Here is a 19,673-nt window from a genome sequence, read left to right on the forward strand (position 1 = left end):
AATTCAGAAAGCGAATATCTGCAAAGGATTAGCGACTAATTGTTAAATGAAATGCCTTTAAAGTTTATTTTTGTTGATTAAAAGGTTCTCCCTCTGTTAGCGCTGCTTTCTTTATGACTTCTTTGTCTCATGCACAAGGACACACATGCACACAGGTGACAAGATACACTGTTCTGTCGGTGGTTTCATGCTATTCCATTGATCCACAGGTGGCAGTAATGTGCCGAATGCAGCAGAAAAGGCAGGAAAAAAGACGGCGAGCAAGTACACATGGCTATAAACAGTTCTGGGTTTAAATTACCAAAAAAAACTCTTTTGTGAGTGTTTTATGAGGAAGGAAATGTATCATTAGACCTCAAGGATACACACTATGAGTTTATTTGAATAATGCTGAATCTTAACAGAACTGTTTGTTTACAAGAAAACCCCACAAGGCACCTTTAAGCATACAGGCTCCCGATAACAGCCAGCTTCTCCACTGATTCATGCAGCTGCAGCATAAGGGTCAAGATATTCATTCACTATTCAGCTAAACATTACAGCTGATAAGACGTGTGATCGATAAGACTCGAAATCTGCACATGATGTGGGCATTCCAGCCTCTCAGAAGCAGGGACTGTTGGTGGAAATGATTTGTGAGGAGTTCAGAAACCAAGGCCAGACACCCGTGAGCTACCAGGAGGAACACGAGTCTGTTGCAAATGTAAAACCGTGACGCATCAGGGATTCAGCGGCAGGAGACTGTGCCAGGTGTCACTCCCGTCAGCTTAGATGAAAAACATGACAGTGGGCAACGGATCGCCAAAGCTGAAATGGATGAAGAATGAGGAAATAACTGCCACTGTCCTGGCCGTGGGTCGGCAGGCCTCTTATGATGTGGAGTGTGAAGGATTAACATAAGCCTTAAACAACACAAATCCATGGATGGTGTCAAAGGTGGTGTGCTGTGCTGCTGAACGGGTGCATCCCTGTACCTGTTTCCATCAGAGAATCATCAACAAGACACCCATCCAATTCACCTTCATCATTTTAAGATGGGCGCTTCAATATGAAAGTGACCACTCTGATCTTTTGCTGGATGGATTTGAGGCTAAAAATCTGCGGGAAGTTCACAATGTTCTTGTGGCAGCATCAGCCAAAGTCCTGTTTCCGGTGTCTCACTGGAACTATACCTGGAACAATCCTGGTTGTGCATACGTGACGATGTTTTTCCGTTCCACAAAGGAGCATCCTCGGGTGCACTCTAAGTGTGAGTTAATAACATCGGTCTTGTTCACTTCTGTGCAGATAAGGGTTGATTCACTGAGCGCTGTGGGGGAGTAACGACTGGCTAATCAGCGCCATGAATGTTGACTGGAGTTGTCAAGCTGTGCGCTGGATCCAAGGAGGAGGAATAACAATGATGGCGACCGCAAGGTGGCAGAGGTTGAGAGCTCCTCCATAGAGCTCCTCAACTCAACATCAACCACCATCTCCGAGGTGGCCAAACATCTTTCTCTCCCTCTTTTATTTTTAGTATTTTTAGGTATTTTGCCTTCAATAGATAGATAGATTAAATAAAAATGTGGTGCAATATTACTGCAGCATTGTGATACTGTGTCAGAGATTCAATACTAGCCTGGAAAATCTCTGATGATGGGAACATATCCTTCAGCGGTTTAAAGATTCTTTCCATTTTGAGTCTTTGAATACGACTGAGCAGACTGTGGCGTGCAGTTATATACCTGCTGTGATCTTACAAATGCACCGAGGGGGGTGTTGCTTTGTTCTCAACGGTAAAACGGTGAGTACATTTATAGAGCTAGAAATAACACCTTGCAGTTGTATGCCTCAACCATCCACGTCTGTCCGGAGTTATATAAAATATACAGTGAAGACTCTAGTGGAATTAAAAAAAATCATTAAGTGTATTTTTTGGTGTAATGGAAGTTATAATATGAACATGTATGATTTCAGGGAATCATTTCCAGTGAGAAACATGCTGTCTCCACATAAGAGACTATTGCTACAGAGCAGCACAGAGGGCTAATAGAGAGCTTCATCACATGGTGCAACAACAATCACCTGAAGCTCAATATCAGCAGAACCAATCAGCCTGTGGTGGACTACAATGCCTCCAATATGGATGTTGCTGCAAAGAGCGTGGATGCTTCACACACATCTTCAACCCGGCAGCACGGAAGATCTCTACAATCAGCACAATTTCAAGGTGGAAGCCCAAGATTAGTGTCACCAAGTAAGCGTCTGACCAAATGTGAAATATGGTCACAATCTCCCCTTCTGTTCCTGAGTTATGGTGTTGAATAACGGCCAGAAAAGTGTTTTTACAGAACATTATGACGTCACAGTGAAGCTGACCTTTCACGTTTTGGATATAAAAGGTCATCACTTCATCATTCTACAGACATTTGTGTGAAATTTTGTCATAATTGGCATGAAATCTTGAGTTATGGCCAAAACCGGGCGCTGTGAAGTCACAGTGACCTTTGACCACCATTATAATGAGCTCATCCTTGAGTCCAAGTGAGCATTCGAGGCCTAAACATGGAAGTGCGATAAACGTCTACTGCCAAGCCTAAAGGTGGTTTTGCATGTGTGTGTATGTACAGTACATGCTCCACTGCTTGCAAACATGATGTTTAGGGGGGAAATGTTGCGGTTTCAACAAATTGTGTGACTGTGTGGCTCCTCCGGCTGGAGTAAAGCACGCTGTCTAAATGACCCCTAAGCTGTCAGATAAGTCTGAGGTGTGAACATCCATTTGCACAGCTCTGATATTAGACTCACTTCATCTCTGAATACAGCCCACTGCTGCAGCGGACACCCCATTTAACATGACTTCAACTGGGCTTGAAGCTTTTAAGTGTTACTCACCAGTCCGTCACAGGTGCTTATGGCTGCACTTCCTTTAACAGCGGTCTCAGCCCACACCTCACCCAAGAAATGGCACTGGGAGGATCCAGGCGGATGGATCTGGGCCCCATCCAGGCCGCCGTACCGTCTCTCCGTCAGGAAGCCCGGAGCCAGCAGGTGTGGGTTGAGGGTGAGGTTAAAGTGCAAACTGTGGCCGCCGTGCCGCAACTGGTAGAAGACTCGATCGGAGTCCGCTGGTCCGTCTGAGGCTTCCCGGCGCTGCACGCGGCGAGCGTGGTGAGACAGGAAGTTGGACAGGAAGTGACCTCTGGCATCCACTCTTGTGGGGCGAACCACTTCATACTGAGGCAGATCCTGCAGAAATCTCTCTGTCAGAGCCGTGGTGGGAAGAGAAGATGCGAGAGAAGGCGGGTTAATAAATCATGGGAAAGGGGAGGGTAATTAAATAATTATGTGGCGGCAAAGCTGTAAATAAAACCGCAGATGCTCTAAACGAACACATCTGGGCGTCTAATTTGTCATTTTTATGTTTGGATACAGCTGCAGTGTATGCAGCGCCAGTTACATCCTTTTACTTTTTGACTCTCGTGTGCAGCAGGTTTGATATTCATCATTCCTCTGATGAAAAAAATTACTCCTTTATTTCCTGCGACTGGGAACAGCTGAGTCAGCAGCATGAGAGGAAGTGTGAGAGAGAAACTGTGCCTTAAGAATTGGGATTAGCAGCAGTCTGCTCCTCTTTCTATACAAGCAGCCTCGCTGCGGCCTGCTGATGGGATCAATATTAATATCTGTACAGCTCCAGTTTGCTGCTCAGGGGAGATTAAGTCAACATTGCATTCCTTTTTAATCTACTTCATCACACTGAATAATCAATGTTTGTGTTTAGTATGCACTTTCAGTACATCCACAAACAGGAAAAGTGTGGCTTGTAAATGAAGTGGCAAAGAATCGACGTACGAAACTGGAATTTAAAACATGTCAGATGTGTTGAAAGGATAACAAGAACTGCATTCAAGCCACATCCTGGAGCTGCACCACGCTGATGCTACGTATGAACCCAAATGCCCGAAAAGAAGAAAGGCTGGTGTCACAGCCGAGGCAGCGAGATTTCACTCCATCTATCATGAAGACTTTTGCATTTTGAAAACATCTCCATCGTGTTGAATCTGTCATTCTGTCATCTGTTTTCTATGTGGATTTTCAGATGTTTTCATGAGGGAGGTGTCACATCATCAGTTTACCTTCTAATGTGATAAGAATGAGTCACATCATGATTTCAAGACAGCAGCAAAAGCAGACGACACAAAGTTATTCCGCCCACCTAAACCTTCAGAATTCCACTGTGAGCTAAATATCTTTTGAGAGAAATGAGCTGAATGGAGAAAGTGATTTCATGCAGCTTCGTGGAAAGGCAAGACAAGGTCTGTGTCTATTCAGCACGGCACACCGTTATCTGCACAAATATTTCCAAGAATACATCAGTGCAGTCAGACCTGAGGAAGAAGTGTTTGGCAGGCGGCGGCTTGGAATGCCTCATTGAACGAGGAGCCAGGAAAACACACGTTTTAGATTTTTTTTTTTACCTCTTGTAAGGCCGCGAAACGTGTATTCACTTTTGTTCCTGAATGCTTTCAGTATATCGGCTGCAGCTCAGGGAAAACAGATTCCACATACAGTTGAGGCCACGGCGAGAACTAAATACATGCCAATAAGTCCGCGGTCGTGAGTCTGAATCACATTCAGTTTTGCACAATTCAACCTTCAACTGAGCAGAACAATCCTGGAAACAACTTGATTTACTGCAGAAACCAACACTGCCATCAATCAATCAGCACAACTGTCTTTCATTATGTGTATTTTGATGAAAATCAGATTCAGGCTTTCTGAACATTTACGAATTAAGTAAATAAGACCCTGATTGCAAAACATTTGGGATGCTTTGTCAAACGTTAATAAAAACTTCAGAAAAAGCAATCATTTTCTAACCAAGTGTTCCAGAGCTTATGTAGTAACATCCCTTATCCAATCATGTGTTCACAAAGTGGTGAACGTCGCTCCATCCTCGCTTGTGATCGACTGAGCCTTTCCATCACCTGTTACCAATCAACCTGTTTACCTGTGGAATGTTCCAAACAGGTGTTTTTGGAGCGTTCCACATCTTTCCCAGTCTTTTGTTACTCCTATTCTAACTTGTTTGAAACATGTTGCTGCATTTACAAAAATCAATGAAGTTAATGAGGTCAAACATTAAATACATTGTCTTTGTGCTGCTTTCAGCGAGTAGATGTCAGCAAGGATCAGCAAGTGGTCACAATCAGTTTTAGTTGTTTGAAACCTTTTGTGTGTGTAGGCTACGCAGCATTGATAAATGCTTTCTAGTTCTATGTGCAATGATTCTGTTCGTGGGAGGTATTTCAGAACACATGAAGGATTTTCTCTAAGCGTAATAATTCCATGTATCATCTTAATTAACAAAGCACACAGAGGACAGTCATTTTAAAGTCAAGAGACTTCATTACCGCTTTTAATCAAGCAGCTGCGCCCTCTCCTGAAGGTCTACCAGCAATTATTCCCCATGGGGAAAGAAAAGGAATGTGAAACTCAATTTAAAATGGTTTATAACTATCCATGGTGGCCAGAAACCATCATGCTTGCAACAATATGACGCTGTGAAGAAAGTGTAGTTGCATTAGCAGCCAGGCTGGGGAGGTAGTTCTCAGTGCGGGGTCTATGAGCATCAGGGGTCTTTTATCAGTTTCATTAGTTTCCTATTGATGCAAACCTAAATCAAACCTAATTAAACTGTCATTAGGATGCAATTATGTACTTCCGTACTAAGTGAGAAGAAAAAGAGGAAGCCTCGTCCCAGTGCTGTTCTATTTTGGGTTCTCAGATAAACGTTCAGGACTCCTGAGCCAACATTTATCACCTGAATCATTCCTGCCGGGGAGGTGTCCCCCCGCAGTGACACATCCTGGTCTGTGTTGCCTGACAGCACTTAGTTTTCTCTCAAGGGCTCACAGCTGATTTATACAGGATGAGACAGGGTGCATCCAAACTCCTCGTTCTGATTGCATCTGGAATCGCAGGAGACCGCTCTGATTTTAACGCTCAAACCATGAACTACAGGGAGGACCGAGGGGATGGAGGTGCTCCGGGTGGAGGCAGCGTGGTGATCCCTACAAGACGAGAGAGGATTGATTCTCTGATGTGATGATATCCACCGGGCCTGACAGTTTTTTACACTCAAACACGGCAGAGTTGAGTGGAAACCAGCTCGCTTATGAGAAACAAGACAAGGCATCCTGTATCTTTCCAAAGAGAGGCTCTGGTTCCTGACCGGTGAGGTCAGAGGTCAGGGTCTGCTGCAAAGTATGATGTGCCACCTCTGATGATTCAGTGGAAAGAAGGTCTCTCCAGCTACCACACTCAGCTGCAAAGCCTTGGGCTTAATTGCTACAGTCAGGCCAGAACTTTGTAAACACAAGCCACAGCTGGCCTCCGCTGCGCGGCGAGGACTGCTGGCCTGACTCTGCGTGTTACTGCGCTGAATTAGACGCGCTCTGAAACAAATGTGCACAACAAGAGCAGCCACAATACCGGATGACGTGGCCATGCCATGAATGCATGAATGTTTCTGCCTTCAGTGTCCACTAACCTGCTCCATGTGACAATCCCAGCGCTTTGCAGTTTTCCAGGACCATCAGCAGTGCGATGAGGAGGTGACTGGCTGAGACTCCTCGTCCGAAGGCGTGAAGCCCGCAGTCCAAACGGGTCATTTTGTCAGGACGGCAGCCGGTTTTTGAGAAGCATTTAATGCCTTTTTAACACCGCGTCGCTTGTCAATTCAATTGATTTCCATCTGGGCTGAATGCGCCTTTCGCTTTGTGGCGACCCTGCACTCAAAGTGTGACAGTCCCTGCAAACTTCTCCAATTCAGGCCTGAACATCGTCTGCCTCCACGGGGCGTTTTTGTTCCATTCTCGATCTTTTTCACTTGTCTGTAAGTCGGTGCAAAGTCACGACTAACTGTCCCCTCTGTCCTCCATCAGTCTCCGACCCGCAGCCAGTCAGTGACAGCTGAAAAATTTCTTCTGCAAACTTTCGGAGAGCCACCCCCACAGATGGGTGGACTTAAGACAATGGGCTATCTTGCAGTGGGACTGGAGGCTTAAAGGGGAATGCTACTCCAAGAAATTGGATACAGAGCCTCAGTCCAACTGGCAGCAGCTCCCGAAACTGAGGTCCTTCGGTTTGCAGTGGGTCACATGAGGACCGGGTTCGGTATTGCTGCATTCACTAGCAGTCAGAGAAGTGATTACAGATCGGGGGGCAGTCTGTACAATCTTAGCTGGCCGTGTGCGCAAAGAAGAACCGGACCAGTCTGCATCAGAGGAAGCTCCATGTAGTGGTGAAGGAAGCTGTAGCTGCGAGCAGCTCAGTGAGCCTGGTGGTCCGGAAACCCTTTGGAAACCCTGGACCTGCATGCAGCCATGTGAACACAATAATTAAACAGAAGATGCTGTTAGGTAACATCTCATGAAGAGGTTTTCATTCTGTCCATCAAACTGAAACGCGCTGAATAAAGTCTATGTGGGTTTAATTCATATGGTCACTAACCTCTACATCAGTGGTTCACTTGATCAGTCTTCATTATAATAACAAGAAAGTTTATTTGTGTTGCACTGTTCATAAATGAAATGCAGCTCAAAGTGCTTTACAACACAGAAATCACATACTTCATATACAAAAGACTGAACAGAGAAACAGGGATGGAAAATGAACGGAAAATAAGACAGAGAATTAAACCCACTCGATAATAATAGTAAAAATAAGATTTAAAAAGAACGAAAATAGAGTTAAGATAATGCATAAGAGGATAAATAAAACCCACTGAATGAACATGATGAAATAGAGATAAAAGAAAACAGATTGAAAATACAGTGAAGCAGGCAAAGGCTTCAGGTGTGTATCAGGAGTGGGTTTTTTACTTCTTCTTTTCATTAAAACTACATCTTTCTTTGTTCTCTTCATCAAACTGGCTTCACCCACATCTGATTCTAAAGGCGGTGTCACATCACTGCCTGAGCTTAGCGCCCCCTCTAGCGGAAGAACGGGGGACTGTGCGGTCTGAGGACCACTGATGTGGGGACACAGCGTGCGTTTCAAACGCTGTGCATCAGTTCTGATAAGCTTGACTACTCCTGTTAAATGGTAAGGATGTTGGTGAGGATGTTTACAGAGATGGAGGGTGAGTTTAATTTTATTTTACTGTTGAATAAAACCTGGAAACGTGCCTTACTGTCTCTGTCTTGGTCTTAACTTGTAAACATCTTTGAAATAATTCAACTTTGAATCGTTTTAATTCTGAGCCTTTTCACTTTTTCTCACTCCGCTGTTTTAATTCCTGTGCTTAGCTTAAATCTTCTCGATGAAAAGTTGTTTTCAGAAAACACTCCGCGCGTTTACGCACGATCCGTGTGCGAGGCGCAATCTGTCACGGGTCCGGTGATTCCACAAATTCGTGGAGGCTGCTTCACTCTTCTGTCACGTCTCATTCGACCAATCGTGGCCCAGCAGAGGAGCGTCACACCTGTATAAAAGCTGACTCCGATGCACTGTATGGAGGCAGAAAGGGGGACACTTTCGCATGGCGCGTCTGTGTTGCGTTTACGTGTAGTCTGTGCGCGCAGTAGTAGCCTGGCGTGAGTCGCCTACAGGTCGTTCACTTCAACGATGGATGAAATATTTAACCAGAGCGGAGCAGTGAATCGAAGTTGCTCTGACGATGATAAATTCAGTGTGGAAGACATCGACATCAGCGCGGACGGCGCCCTGGTCCTGAGGATACTCATCTCCGTGGTGTACTCTGTAGTTTGCGCAGTGGGTTTGGTGGGCAACCTGCTGGTCTTTTTCCTCATGAGGTTAAGGCAAGGTCGGAAGAAGTCCACCATCAATTTTTTCATCATTAACCTGGCAGTGACGGACTTCCAGTTCGTGCTCACGCTGCCCTTCTGGGCCGTGGACACCGCGCTGGACTTCAGCTGGCCGTTCGGAGACGCTATGTGCAAAATCGTCCTGTCGGTCACCGTGATGAACATGTACGCCAGCGTGTTCTTCCTCACCGCCATGAGCGTGACCCGCTACCTGTCCGTCGCCTCGGCCCTGAAGAAAAGAGCTTGCAGGAGGTCGTGCTGCGTGAAGTGGGTGTGCGCGGTGCTGTGGGTGGCGGCGACGGTGGCCACCGCGCCGACAGCCGTCTTCTCCACCGTGACCGTGGTGGCGGGAGAAAAACTCTGCCTCCTCAAGTTTCCTGAAGGGCACGACTGGCTCGCCCTCTACCACATCCAGAAAATACTGATAGCCTTCATCATCCCCATGCTCATAGTCTCTGGTAACTATCTGATGCTGCTGCGCTTCTTAAGACGGAAGAGCATGGACAGCAGCATCCCGAAACGAAGATCTCGAGTCACCAAATCTGTCGCTATAGTGGTCTTGTCTTTCTTCTGCTGCTGGATGCCAAATCACGCCATCACCTTCTGGGGCGTCTTAGTCAAATTTAACGCCGTCAACTGGGATAAATCCTATTACATGGTGCACACGTACGTGTTCCCAGTCACCGTGTGCTTGGCGCACGCGAACAGCTGCTTGAACCCGGTGCTTTACTGCCTGATGAGGCCGGAGATCAGGAAGATGCTCAGCGCTCTGTTCTGGAAGGTCTCCACTCCGTCCTCCAAGAGGGACTGTCCGACGCGCTCTTTTACGCACGGAGAAACCCAGGGCGTCGTGCCTCTCCGGATTATGGACGACGGAGAGTGCACGCTGTCCATCATAGATCGGAAGGGCACGTCGAACTCCAAAATGAGCCCATACACCGGTTGAGATTGGGAGACATAAGAACAGGTCCCATGCAGCTGCTTTTTGTCGCTCTGGTTGTCCACCTGTGGATGGTATTTCTCGTGCGTAATGCTTTTGCTAGAGTCCCGTGTCTGAACATTTTTAACGAAATACTGTTAAGGTGCACTTTATCATGTGTGTGTCATCATGATTTCGACAATGTGTGACAAGTGTATGTGACTTTCATTTAATTCCCCAAACTGCCACGAGGTCGCTTGTTGATTCCACCGATGAACAAGCCGACGCTTCTCCCTCCTCTGTCTCTTCGTGAGATTCCTTTTGGGATATTTTTGCCTTTACTTGACAGTGAGATGGAGACATTGAGGGGACAGGGCGGCGTTTAAGAGAGAGGACTCCCAGCAGGCAGTGTGACTGGATAATGTAAAAGGACTTATCATCGGGATGGAGATAAAAAAAGAAAATAATTTCAAGGTTGCCATGTTTTCTAACTATGTACACACTGTACAGCCTGTCTGTAAATCTGTAAATGGTAAGTGGTTGATTTTATTTTTTATTTATTGATGATTCCCTGATGTCACATATTGACTATGAGGTTACTTCTGTTAGTAGAGGAATGTAAAGTTCAGCCTGTATTCTGAGTGGTGTACATAAACATGTCATCCATAAATGGTCTAAGGTGTTCTGTGTTTTGTTTTGTTTTTTAAAAAATAAGAATATTTATTGTATTTTCTCATGTGCACTGTTTTTACATTGAAGGCTGCTCACATCATTAAAGGTGGACAATTTTTCATGCAGTCAAATAGAGCAGGTGCAACTCTAAAGGCAGATTCTTTCTTTTGGCTTTCGACCACGAAAAATAAACCCTTTCTCTTTCATGCATGCGTTGTTTAGTCTGAGCAGCGCAGAGGTGATTCAGATCATAAATTCTGTGTTGCAGCGTTGGACATAAACTGCAGCTCCAGATTGGTTTTCTTCATGTTCGATGCTGATTTCAGATTCAGCCAAACAAATGACGGGCTGTCTCAGGTAGCCCAGGGGAAAGGTTAATAATGGCCGCAGAGATTGCAGCTGTCACTTGGAATCCGGCAGCGGTGCAGATCCCCCTCAAACACAATGCACGAGACCCCCAAGATGAGGGAGTCTGGGCAGCTGCCTGCCACCGGCTTTGGCTGCTGCCAGGTTTGTGTGTTAATGAGTGTTTGTTTCTGTCTCTCTTCTCTCCTCCTTGTGCCCTGAGGCCTCTTTGGTTTGTGCGGCCTATTGCAGGGATGATGATCACAAAGTGTCCAAACAACAGAAATGAAGCAACAAGTGCTGAGAATCTGTGTGAACGATCATCAGTTCGTACTGTTGGCCTGCGTTGGTCTCTTCAGTCAAGTCAATTTTATTTAGAAAACCCAAAATTAATTAGTTTTCTTCTAGGATAGAAATTAGAAAATACTCAACATTAAATGTTTCTTTGTACATATTATTTCAATAAAGATAAATTGCTTTGACAACTCAACACATACTGAGATACAAGTGGCTGCACAAATCATTATGGTTCACCATTTAAAATTCAGTGTTCTGCTGGCTTAAAGGTCCAATTGCATTTTTTGACCACAACAGTGAGTTATATATTCACAAATATGCATATGCATTTATTTTTCATAAAAATCACAGAGTAAATGAAGGTCTGACCAAATTACACAGCTTAATATCAAAGATTTAGTTGTTATGTAGGGATACTGCCAGTTTTAAAACATTGGCTGCACCTTTAAGTTGCTCTAATGATATCAAATGTTATAATTAACAACATGTCTGATGCACTCCTGCACATAGACTCAATGGTGTGCCGTATTTTTGAAAATACTGACTTCAGCTGTGAGGTGTTAACATGTAGGACAGTTTAAACAGGCAGATTACAGGTGTCGTCTCAGCAGTTGAAGGCTTTAGAGAGTGTTCTCACATATGACGTCAGTCATATATGCACATACTGTACAACCAACCCCCGCGGAAATCAGCTTAGAAAGGCTTGCTGTCAAGAATTTTGCATTTTCGTCGCTGCATTTCAACAAATTGTTCCCGCTAATGAGCGAGTAATCATGCAGACGAGCTTTATCAATCAGCGCACAGCAGGCTTGGATCCTGAGCAGCTCCTTTGATTAAATCCAGTAGCTTCATTTGGTTCAGCAGTCGTCACTGAGCAGACAAATGAGACGTGTGCTTTCTATGACAGCAATCAGGTTTGACTTTGATACAACAATTATTTTCAGTTTAAAATTCATACAACTTTGATGACAGCACATACTGCATGTCTGATCCACCTTTTAGTGCAGCTAGTAATCATGCAGATTGTATAAGTAACATTTCTTCTTTAAAATTCTTGGAGTGTATTTGCTAAAACATGTTCTCCAGGATGTTATATAACATAACCTCTCTGACTGTGTTTTGCATGCTTGGATTTGTCGCTCATCTTTTCCTCGCTGAATCTTATTACATTTGCAGCTGCAACAGTTGTAGGCTATTTATTTCCCCCTCCAGGATCAGTATGTGTTTACTGTAGCATTGTCAGTGGCGGATGCTTAGCATGTGTCAGCTGACTGAATTAAACCTGTTTGCCTCCATGCAAATGACAGCTTCCCTAAAGCACAGCAAACACTCAGAGAACACCAGCAACCCCTTACAATGAGTCTGCCTTCAGCTCGGATTTTCAGATGTCACTGGACAGCACTGCAGCCCAAACAAACCCTGTCGGTTTTAAAAAGCCAGATTGTGGCTGCACAGTCACGTCTGTGTGTGAAGGCAAATTGTTCTTTGTGATGCTGAACATAAGGACAGGATGCATGCACCTGTAAATCCATGGTGTGCCCTCAAAATCGCATTTGTCATCCACTTTGAATATACAGTAATTAAAGAGTGGATAATTAGTCTAATCAAACAGTTTGATGAGCTCTCTATTGCCGTGCTGCAGTTCCAGAGATATAAGATGAACTTGTGGGTACAGAGGGTAATATTCTTGAACGTTCTCTTATTAAAGAGGCACGCTACAGATTTCACTCATAAAGGTCAGTTTAATCAACCTGTGCAGCAGCATCAGTCTGAAAAACAGGACATCTCCTGTGGCTCTGGATGAACTTTCTGAGAAAACAGCCCTGCGTTACAAACTGGAGCTTCAAAGACCTGAGAAAACACCAAGCAGAGACACAACCTGGTTGCTGATGTTATGGAAAATGTAGGCTCCAATGCCAGTGCAGTGTTAATATCTCTTGTGATGTACAGAAATGTTGGAGTACCCATCAAAACAGACTATTAAAAGAATAGTTAGACACTTTGTGAAATAGTGCACTTATTCAATTTGTGGCAGAGATAAGAAAATCGATGCCACATGTGGTAAAGAGCAGCATCGACCGATATCCCGGGAAGAAAGTCGAACATTTGCAGCCAGATTTTATTTAAGAGAGGTTGTATTTTTGGCACTAGGTTAGGTGAGGACTTAGGGGAGCGACAGGGTGAGTTTAATTAAAGTTAACACTAATTTCACGGTTCCCAGCTATGCCCAGTGTGGCTCTCATGTTTTATCACATTAACCACTGGTTTCTCTGGAAGATAATTAACCAGCGATGCTTGAAAATCAACTTAAAAAACACTTTTTCATCCTGTTGGTTGGAGGAGCCCCCCGAGACTCCTCCAACCAACAGGATGAAAAAACAAATCCACCACCAACAGTTTTTTAAACCATTTTCTCAAATTGGACCTCTGTTTCCGAATCAAAACAAAGATGGCAGCCCGTTGGCTTCCTGGAAAGGAAACAGAGTCGGTACTGACTAGAAACCCGTACCAACACTCCTCATCTCTGCCTCTGTTTTAAAGGAATTGATAAGGTTTAAACAAACAACACTCTTGTTCTTCAGTGAAGGTGTTCATTAAAGAGACACTCATAGACATATACAATGTTTTATTTGTAGACGTATTAACAGCTCTTCACACCTCAAACAGGACAAACTGACATTCGTTGGTAACACCAGGAGGGTGCTGACCTGCTGTAAGCAGTGTGCATTTACTGGACTCTTTGTGGCATCTGATGATCATTCAGATACAGTTCTTCTTGAGGATCACTCTGCTGAAATCCATGTTGCCCGCAGTATTTTATGCACATCCTTTTGCTCTGATGCAGTGCATGTTAAAAGGCATGCAACGTCTCATGACAAGTTCAGCAACACAAAGCCGACTTGCTTCATTTGCCTTGTTGCTTAAGTTACAAAGTAATGCCACAAACCATGTGGAAAATACTGGAAACCATTCGAATACTTGAAAGGGTATAAAAAGGTACTTGACTATTTACAAAATTCAAGTTAATTTTGTACAAAGTAAAAGTGCATCAAATGTTTAAAGATCATCCTGCATGTTTTCCAGGATGAAAATATTAAGAGGAAAAGGAGTGAACTCTTAAAAGAGGATGAAGGTTTAGAAGATTCTTCTCTGTAGTAAAAGATTAAGAAAAGTCTGTAAGTGAAACATCGTGAATCTTCTTTGTTCTCTGGCGACTTTAGTTCAGTTTCGTGTCTTCATAAATTATTATGCGAGTGAGCTGAACATGTTGCAGATAAAATCTTTTAAACATCGAATTCAATATACAGTATAGTAACTTTACATTTGCGGTAGCTTTTGGGTGGCAAGTCACCCTTGAGGTTTTTCATGTATTTCAAAATTTACGATAAGAGTTAAATAAATATACATCAGGAAGAGACAATAGAGTGATTGGCTAACGCTTGCCTCGAGGGCAAATTGTGGCCTGAAATTCTTAGAACAGATTGATCAGAGGCCGCTCTATTCTTCTTTTCAAATGGCCAGAAAAAGCACCAGAGCTCCAGCCTGAAGCCGAGAAAACGAGAGCTCAAAGATCTGTGAACTCGCGACACGGCGGGCAGCGGAATACATAGACAAAGAAGGCCCTAATGTCGCAACAGTGCAGGAATGCTAAGTGAGTGTGACAGTGCTAACTCTTGGGGGTCAGGGGTGGTGGCGTGGGACAGATCCAGTGCACTGAACGAGCCTTGCTTCAGCGGTCATGCGGAGCGGTCTATGCGGTGCCACTGTGGTGTTGGGGAGCAGGGGGAGGTGGGTTGGTCCCTGAGTGTCGGGTCCCCTGTGGAAAAGGTGTCTGCTGGGGGCCCTCAGCCTGCGTTACCGTTCTTCGGCCACTTTCCCGTTCGCCTCCTGCTCGTCCTCGTCTCTCCGCTTCTGCCTCCGGAAGAAGCCGAGCTGGGAGGGCGAGCGGTGGGACACAGAGAGGAATCAGACGAGAGGTACTGCAGAGATTTTTTACTTCATTTTTGTTTTTGTGTGACCTGAGCAGACAGTTCACCAGGGTAAAAACGAAACCAGGGTTTACATGTACAAACAAGGTGTAGACCCATCAAACAAACAGCTCACAGAAAAGAAACCAGAAAAAAACTATAAATGTGATGATACTGTTAAACCACATACATTAAGTTAAGGGAGGAGAAGAAAAGAAAAAAAACTGCAATACCAAGTATATGCTTTATTTCTATGTAATATATATTCATATGTAATAACCACTTTGACTAACACTTACAAAATGTGTCATATTATACCTTATGATACTGACATGCTGTGATAGTCTGCCAGATAGGGGTACCTAATCCTACCATATAGGGGTAGGATTAGATAAGTTTATACTTCTTCCTACTCCCTTTCGCTCATGTAAACTACGTTGCTTATGAGATGTTACTGTTTCGTGGGTTGTTTTTTTTTATTTTTATTTTTTAATGTGCACTTATTTCCTTATGATTCCTTATGATTATTATTATTTATATAGGTAATATGTATGTATAGCTATGTATGTATGCATGTATACATGTGTGCTTTTATTTTATTTTTATTGTTGTTTACGTGATCAAAATAAAGTTATACTACTACTACTAGTTCATAATATGACTGTCTGATTGGATGTTATTTTATTCTCTACCAGTGGGTGGCAGCATAATTCCACACATGAGTCCTGCTGTGACTATTGAGGCTAAAATTGGTCCCATGAGGACAAATAACTTCAGGAGAGTGAAGTTAGGTAATAGCACAATATGCAATTATTGAAAATAAGAAAAAATTAGGCAGTCTTAACAAGGATATACAGAAGGTCTTAATGTAATTACCTCTAATAATTCAATATATTTTATTTGATTATTGAGTAATTGTGACTTACCTTCCATAGAGCAAGACTGAGCAGGGCTAACAATAAGAGTCCTCCCAGTGTGCTTCCAATGATTATCCAGGTAGGGACTCTGTAATCTCCCTCCTTCCTGATCTCCAATATTATCTGTGGACAAAATCAGATATTTGAATTATTAGATTAGAAAATCTTTTTACCTGCACACTAAACTCAGTCATCTATTGTACAGAAAGATAGTTTATTTGTCCTCATTGTGCAAAAATGAAAATATAATGTACATACAGTACAGTATGCTAATGTAAATGTACGACAGTCAATAATGACAGCAAACACAAAAGATGAAGCAGCTGTGACACCCATAGGCAGCAATGATGCACTCTGCACAGAGATAGTGATGATTATACTGGATTATCAATCGAGACATTTGCTACTGCAGTTATATTCAGCACATGGACACTCACAGGCCAAACATGGTATATTTAGAAAGATTATCATTTTATTGTGAGTGATTATGTATTTATGCTTTCTTAACATATATGTTCTAAAAAAGACTCATGATTACCACAAAATCCTTTTTACACCAATGATACACTTAGAGCCTACATCATTGAAAAGAAATCAGTAAAAGCTCATAAAAGCTTAATAAAGAGGTACTGCACGCCTGTTTGTGCTGACCAATAGATGGCAGCAAAGATTAGTGTATGAGTCCAGACTTGTACATGTTGTGCCACGGGTCCTTTCGGTCCCTCAGCACCACACAGCACGTGTGCTCCGATACCAACCTTTACTGTCTGGTTCCTACACTGCTTAACTGTAGCAGAGCCCAATGATATCTTTTTATAAAGCAGTCACTGCAGTAAAATATCTCCTGTTTAGCCGTACGGAAATACATTATTTTAATTCTTACAGCTCATTCAAATAAGTTTTAAACACTGTTCTGATCTCCTAAAGCACAAAACACTACATTCACACATGGAGAGGATAAAAAAATCAGAGGGAGGCTGGGTCTGATCAAATGAGGATGCTGTTATGAGCCCAGATGTGAATGAGGTCAAATCCAGGACAGAGGCAGTTTATAGCACTAGTTGTTGTTGACTCACATGTCTGACAGGCCTCTCTTCATGTGAAAACATGGGACTGGAGGAGGGGAGCTCCACTGATGCGCTGGTGACCAGTTCCAAGATTTTAAACTTCAGCTGGAGAGAAAATCAAAACACGCTGCCAGTTTTCACAAACACACCACACAGCTGAAAGACTAGAAAACTGTCATTGCTACAGACTCAAAGCGGAATAACAGCGAGATGAACAATGACGCTATTATAAAGCTGGAGATCTCCAACTTTATGCTTGCATGTTTGGGGTTTTATACTCACTGCGTGTAAGGTATCTATCCGTAGCGCTCCTGTGATTCTAACTGCAATTTCTCTGTAGGAGGCCACATTGACAGTGCACTGGATTGGCAGAGTCAGGGTGTTGGATTGATTCTGTGTGAAGAAACCAGACATCGGCCTTAAGGAAAAAGAGTTACCAAAGACAAAGTTGAAAATAAAAACTCTATTTGGGAATGAATTTGGCTGGTTTGTACTTTACCAAGCGGAAAAACCGTGAAAGGTCTTCAGGTGACGACCTGCTCTGCGCCACATGCTGAGGCGGTAAACAGCGCGTACCATCTCTCTGAGGAGCGACATAGTCAAGGAAAAATACCCGTTAAATACTTGTTAGTATGGTACAACCTCATGTCTGCAGCTAACAGACATACAAGCCCTCTATGTGAAAATACAAACAATAAATCATCTGTCTTTCCTGTCTTGTTTGCCCAGGTAAGCCAAGCAGCCAAGCAACGTTACAGTTTAAGCTTAAATTTTCCTTATCATAGATGTCAATGAAGACTCAATCATCCAGGTCATGGTCAACGCTAAAGGGATTTCCTAATCTTGATGAAAATACTCAGACTAGCTTTATACTGCAATACAGGAACAATGCAGAGTGTTTATTTCCATGTGTTCTGGATGATAAACCTTTGCCAGAGACATGCAGTTTTAGCCTTTTTGCATGATATTTTGTATGCAGCCATCAAGTGCATATTTAAGACCCGTTTTAGGGTTCTTGTTTGAAAATGAGTCATCTGAAAACATTAAATAAAAAAATCAGATGGAGGTGCCTTTTCAATTGACTCATGAAGCTAACATTAGCTTATTAGTTAGCTAGCTACCTCTGATAACATTTGTTGTACAGATGTTTTCTTATTCACTGAGCTAACATTAGCTTATTAGTTAGCTAGCTACCTCTGATAACATTTGTTGACCAGACGTTTTCTAATTCACTGAGCTATCATTAGCTTATTAGTTAGCTAGCTACTTCTGACAACATTTGTCGACCAGACGTTTTCTCATTCACTGAGCTAACATTAGCATATTAGTTAGCCTGCTACCTCTGATAACATTTGTTGACCAGACATTTTCTAATTCACTGAACAAACATTAGCTTATTAGTTAGCTAGCTACCTCTGATAACATTTGTCGACCAGACATTTACTAATTCACTGAGCTAGCATTAGCTTAAGTAGCTAACTTTAGCTAGCTCACAAGAGCTAGTAAGACTTGTCATTTCAGCCAGCAAACTCAACCAGCTAGAAAAAAGAAGCCTGCTTCTGTTTACCTTTGTCTGAAATCAGGAAGCCATTGTTTCATTATCATTTTAACCTACATTATGCGCTGCACAAGGACAGAAAGCTCCTCTGGTACTAACTCAGAGACACAGGGTTTAGCTAACGGTCGGTGAAGCTTAACAGTTCATTCTTGACCTTTGGGCAGTTTGCAAAACAATCTCAATTAAAAGTAAAGTAACTCTAATGTGGATTATATTCCAAGTCTGCTTCCATTAGCCACCATGAGCTACTGTTACCATGCTGTAGCAGCAAAGACCCTGAGTGTATTTAACTGAGCGGGAGCGTCTTATATCCTTTCTGAATGTACTATCCTTCTTTCAAAAGTTACATATTCTCACTTTAAAACACAGAGACTGACCTGGTCAATATAGAAGTCAGATATCTGAAGGAGCTGGTTCCCATTTTTTGTCATTTCTGGGATTTCAATATTCAGCTGCAGATCCTTCACTGGAAAGTAGCCAAGGTTCTGGATCTGAGAGACGGCAAGGAGCAAATTTAGCAAATTACTTCCGACCAGCATTCTCCTTTACGGTAAATTAAAAGTAATGATGATGATGCTCTGGGCTCTCACCTGGAATGTGAAGTTGAAAGGAGGACCGATGACTCCAGGCTCCTCCAGAGACAGCTCTGATTTGATCTCATACCGAGTGGGATTTGAATCCCTTTTGAAGTAAAGAATAAACATGAACAAACAGTACATGAGAGGCAATTATCTTCCATTGATCTGGGCTTTAAAGCATGTGTTGTGATGTTGAATATGTGATAACAAAATTCCGAACAACAGTATCTGCAACTTATTTTCCCCGCACTGGTATTATTCAGCATTTTCCAGATGCCATGAAATCACTTTGTTCTGGTCACTTGCACTTCTAAGTTAATTGTTTCCAAAATCACTGCAGCATGCGTCGTTTGGTAATTGATAAGACATTGAGAAACTGACAAACCTTGTGAAGAGAAGGTCTGCTTCGTATTTCAGTGAGTAGTAGATATCATTGAAATTATCAGCAGTGCTCTTTTCCTCGCCATCGCTGTTGAGATAATGAGACAAAAACATTCAACGTCTGTCAGTGCACAGTGAGACACGCCAGGTAGCTAGTT

General features: G+C 43.1%; 3 protein-coding genes across 3 annotated transcripts in view; 1 reads left to right on the top strand and 2 right to left on the bottom strand.

The window, feature by feature from the left end:
* Positions 1–6,656, bottom strand: part of LOC121607835 (A disintegrin and metalloproteinase with thrombospondin motifs 7) — a 69,116-nt gene extending 62,460 nt beyond the window's left edge. The window contains exons 1-2 of the mRNA XM_041938837.1: positions 6,536–6,656; positions 2,875–3,242 (exon numbers count right to left, since the gene is read on the bottom strand). Coding sequence (XP_041794771.1) covers positions 2,875–3,242; positions 6,536–6,656 — 489 coding nt within the window. The remainder of the gene's footprint in view (positions 1–2,874; positions 3,243–6,535) is intronic.
* A 1,957-nt stretch (positions 6,657–8,613) lies between these two features.
* On the top strand, positions 8,614–9,759 carry rxfp3.3a2 (relaxin family peptide receptor 3.3a2). The gene has a single exon (XM_041940255.1). The coding sequence runs from the start codon at positions 8,614–8,616 to the stop codon at positions 9,757–9,759; it is 1,146 nt and encodes a 381-aa protein (XP_041796189.1).
* A 3,920-nt stretch (positions 9,760–13,679) lies between these two features.
* Positions 13,680–19,673, bottom strand: part of itga11a (integrin, alpha 11a) — a 48,815-nt gene continuing 42,821 nt past the window's right edge. The window contains exons 23-30 of the mRNA XM_041933535.1: positions 19,520–19,603; positions 19,147–19,237; positions 18,934–19,047; positions 17,498–17,581; positions 17,281–17,391; positions 17,008–17,103; positions 15,941–16,054; positions 13,680–14,979 (exon numbers count right to left, since the gene is read on the bottom strand). Of these exons, the coding sequence (XP_041789469.1) occupies positions 14,902–14,979; positions 15,941–16,054; positions 17,008–17,103; positions 17,281–17,391; positions 17,498–17,581; positions 18,934–19,047; positions 19,147–19,237; positions 19,520–19,603 (772 nt within the window). The 3' untranslated portion in view covers positions 13,680–14,901. The remainder of the gene's footprint in view (positions 14,980–15,940; positions 16,055–17,007; positions 17,104–17,280; positions 17,392–17,497; positions 17,582–18,933; positions 19,048–19,146; positions 19,238–19,519; positions 19,604–19,673) is intronic.

The sequence above is a fragment of the Chelmon rostratus genome, chromosome 1 (genome assembly GCF_017976325.1).
Source record: "Chelmon rostratus isolate fCheRos1 chromosome 1, fCheRos1.pri, whole genome shotgun sequence".
NCBI lineage: Eukaryota > Metazoa > Chordata > Actinopteri > Chaetodontiformes > Chaetodontidae > Chelmon > Chelmon rostratus.

Coding starts and splice junctions, on each gene's coding strand:
- rxfp3.3a2 (XM_041940255.1), top strand. CDS start 8,614: ATGGATGAAATATTTAACCAGAGCGGAGCAGTGAATCGAAGTTGCTCT.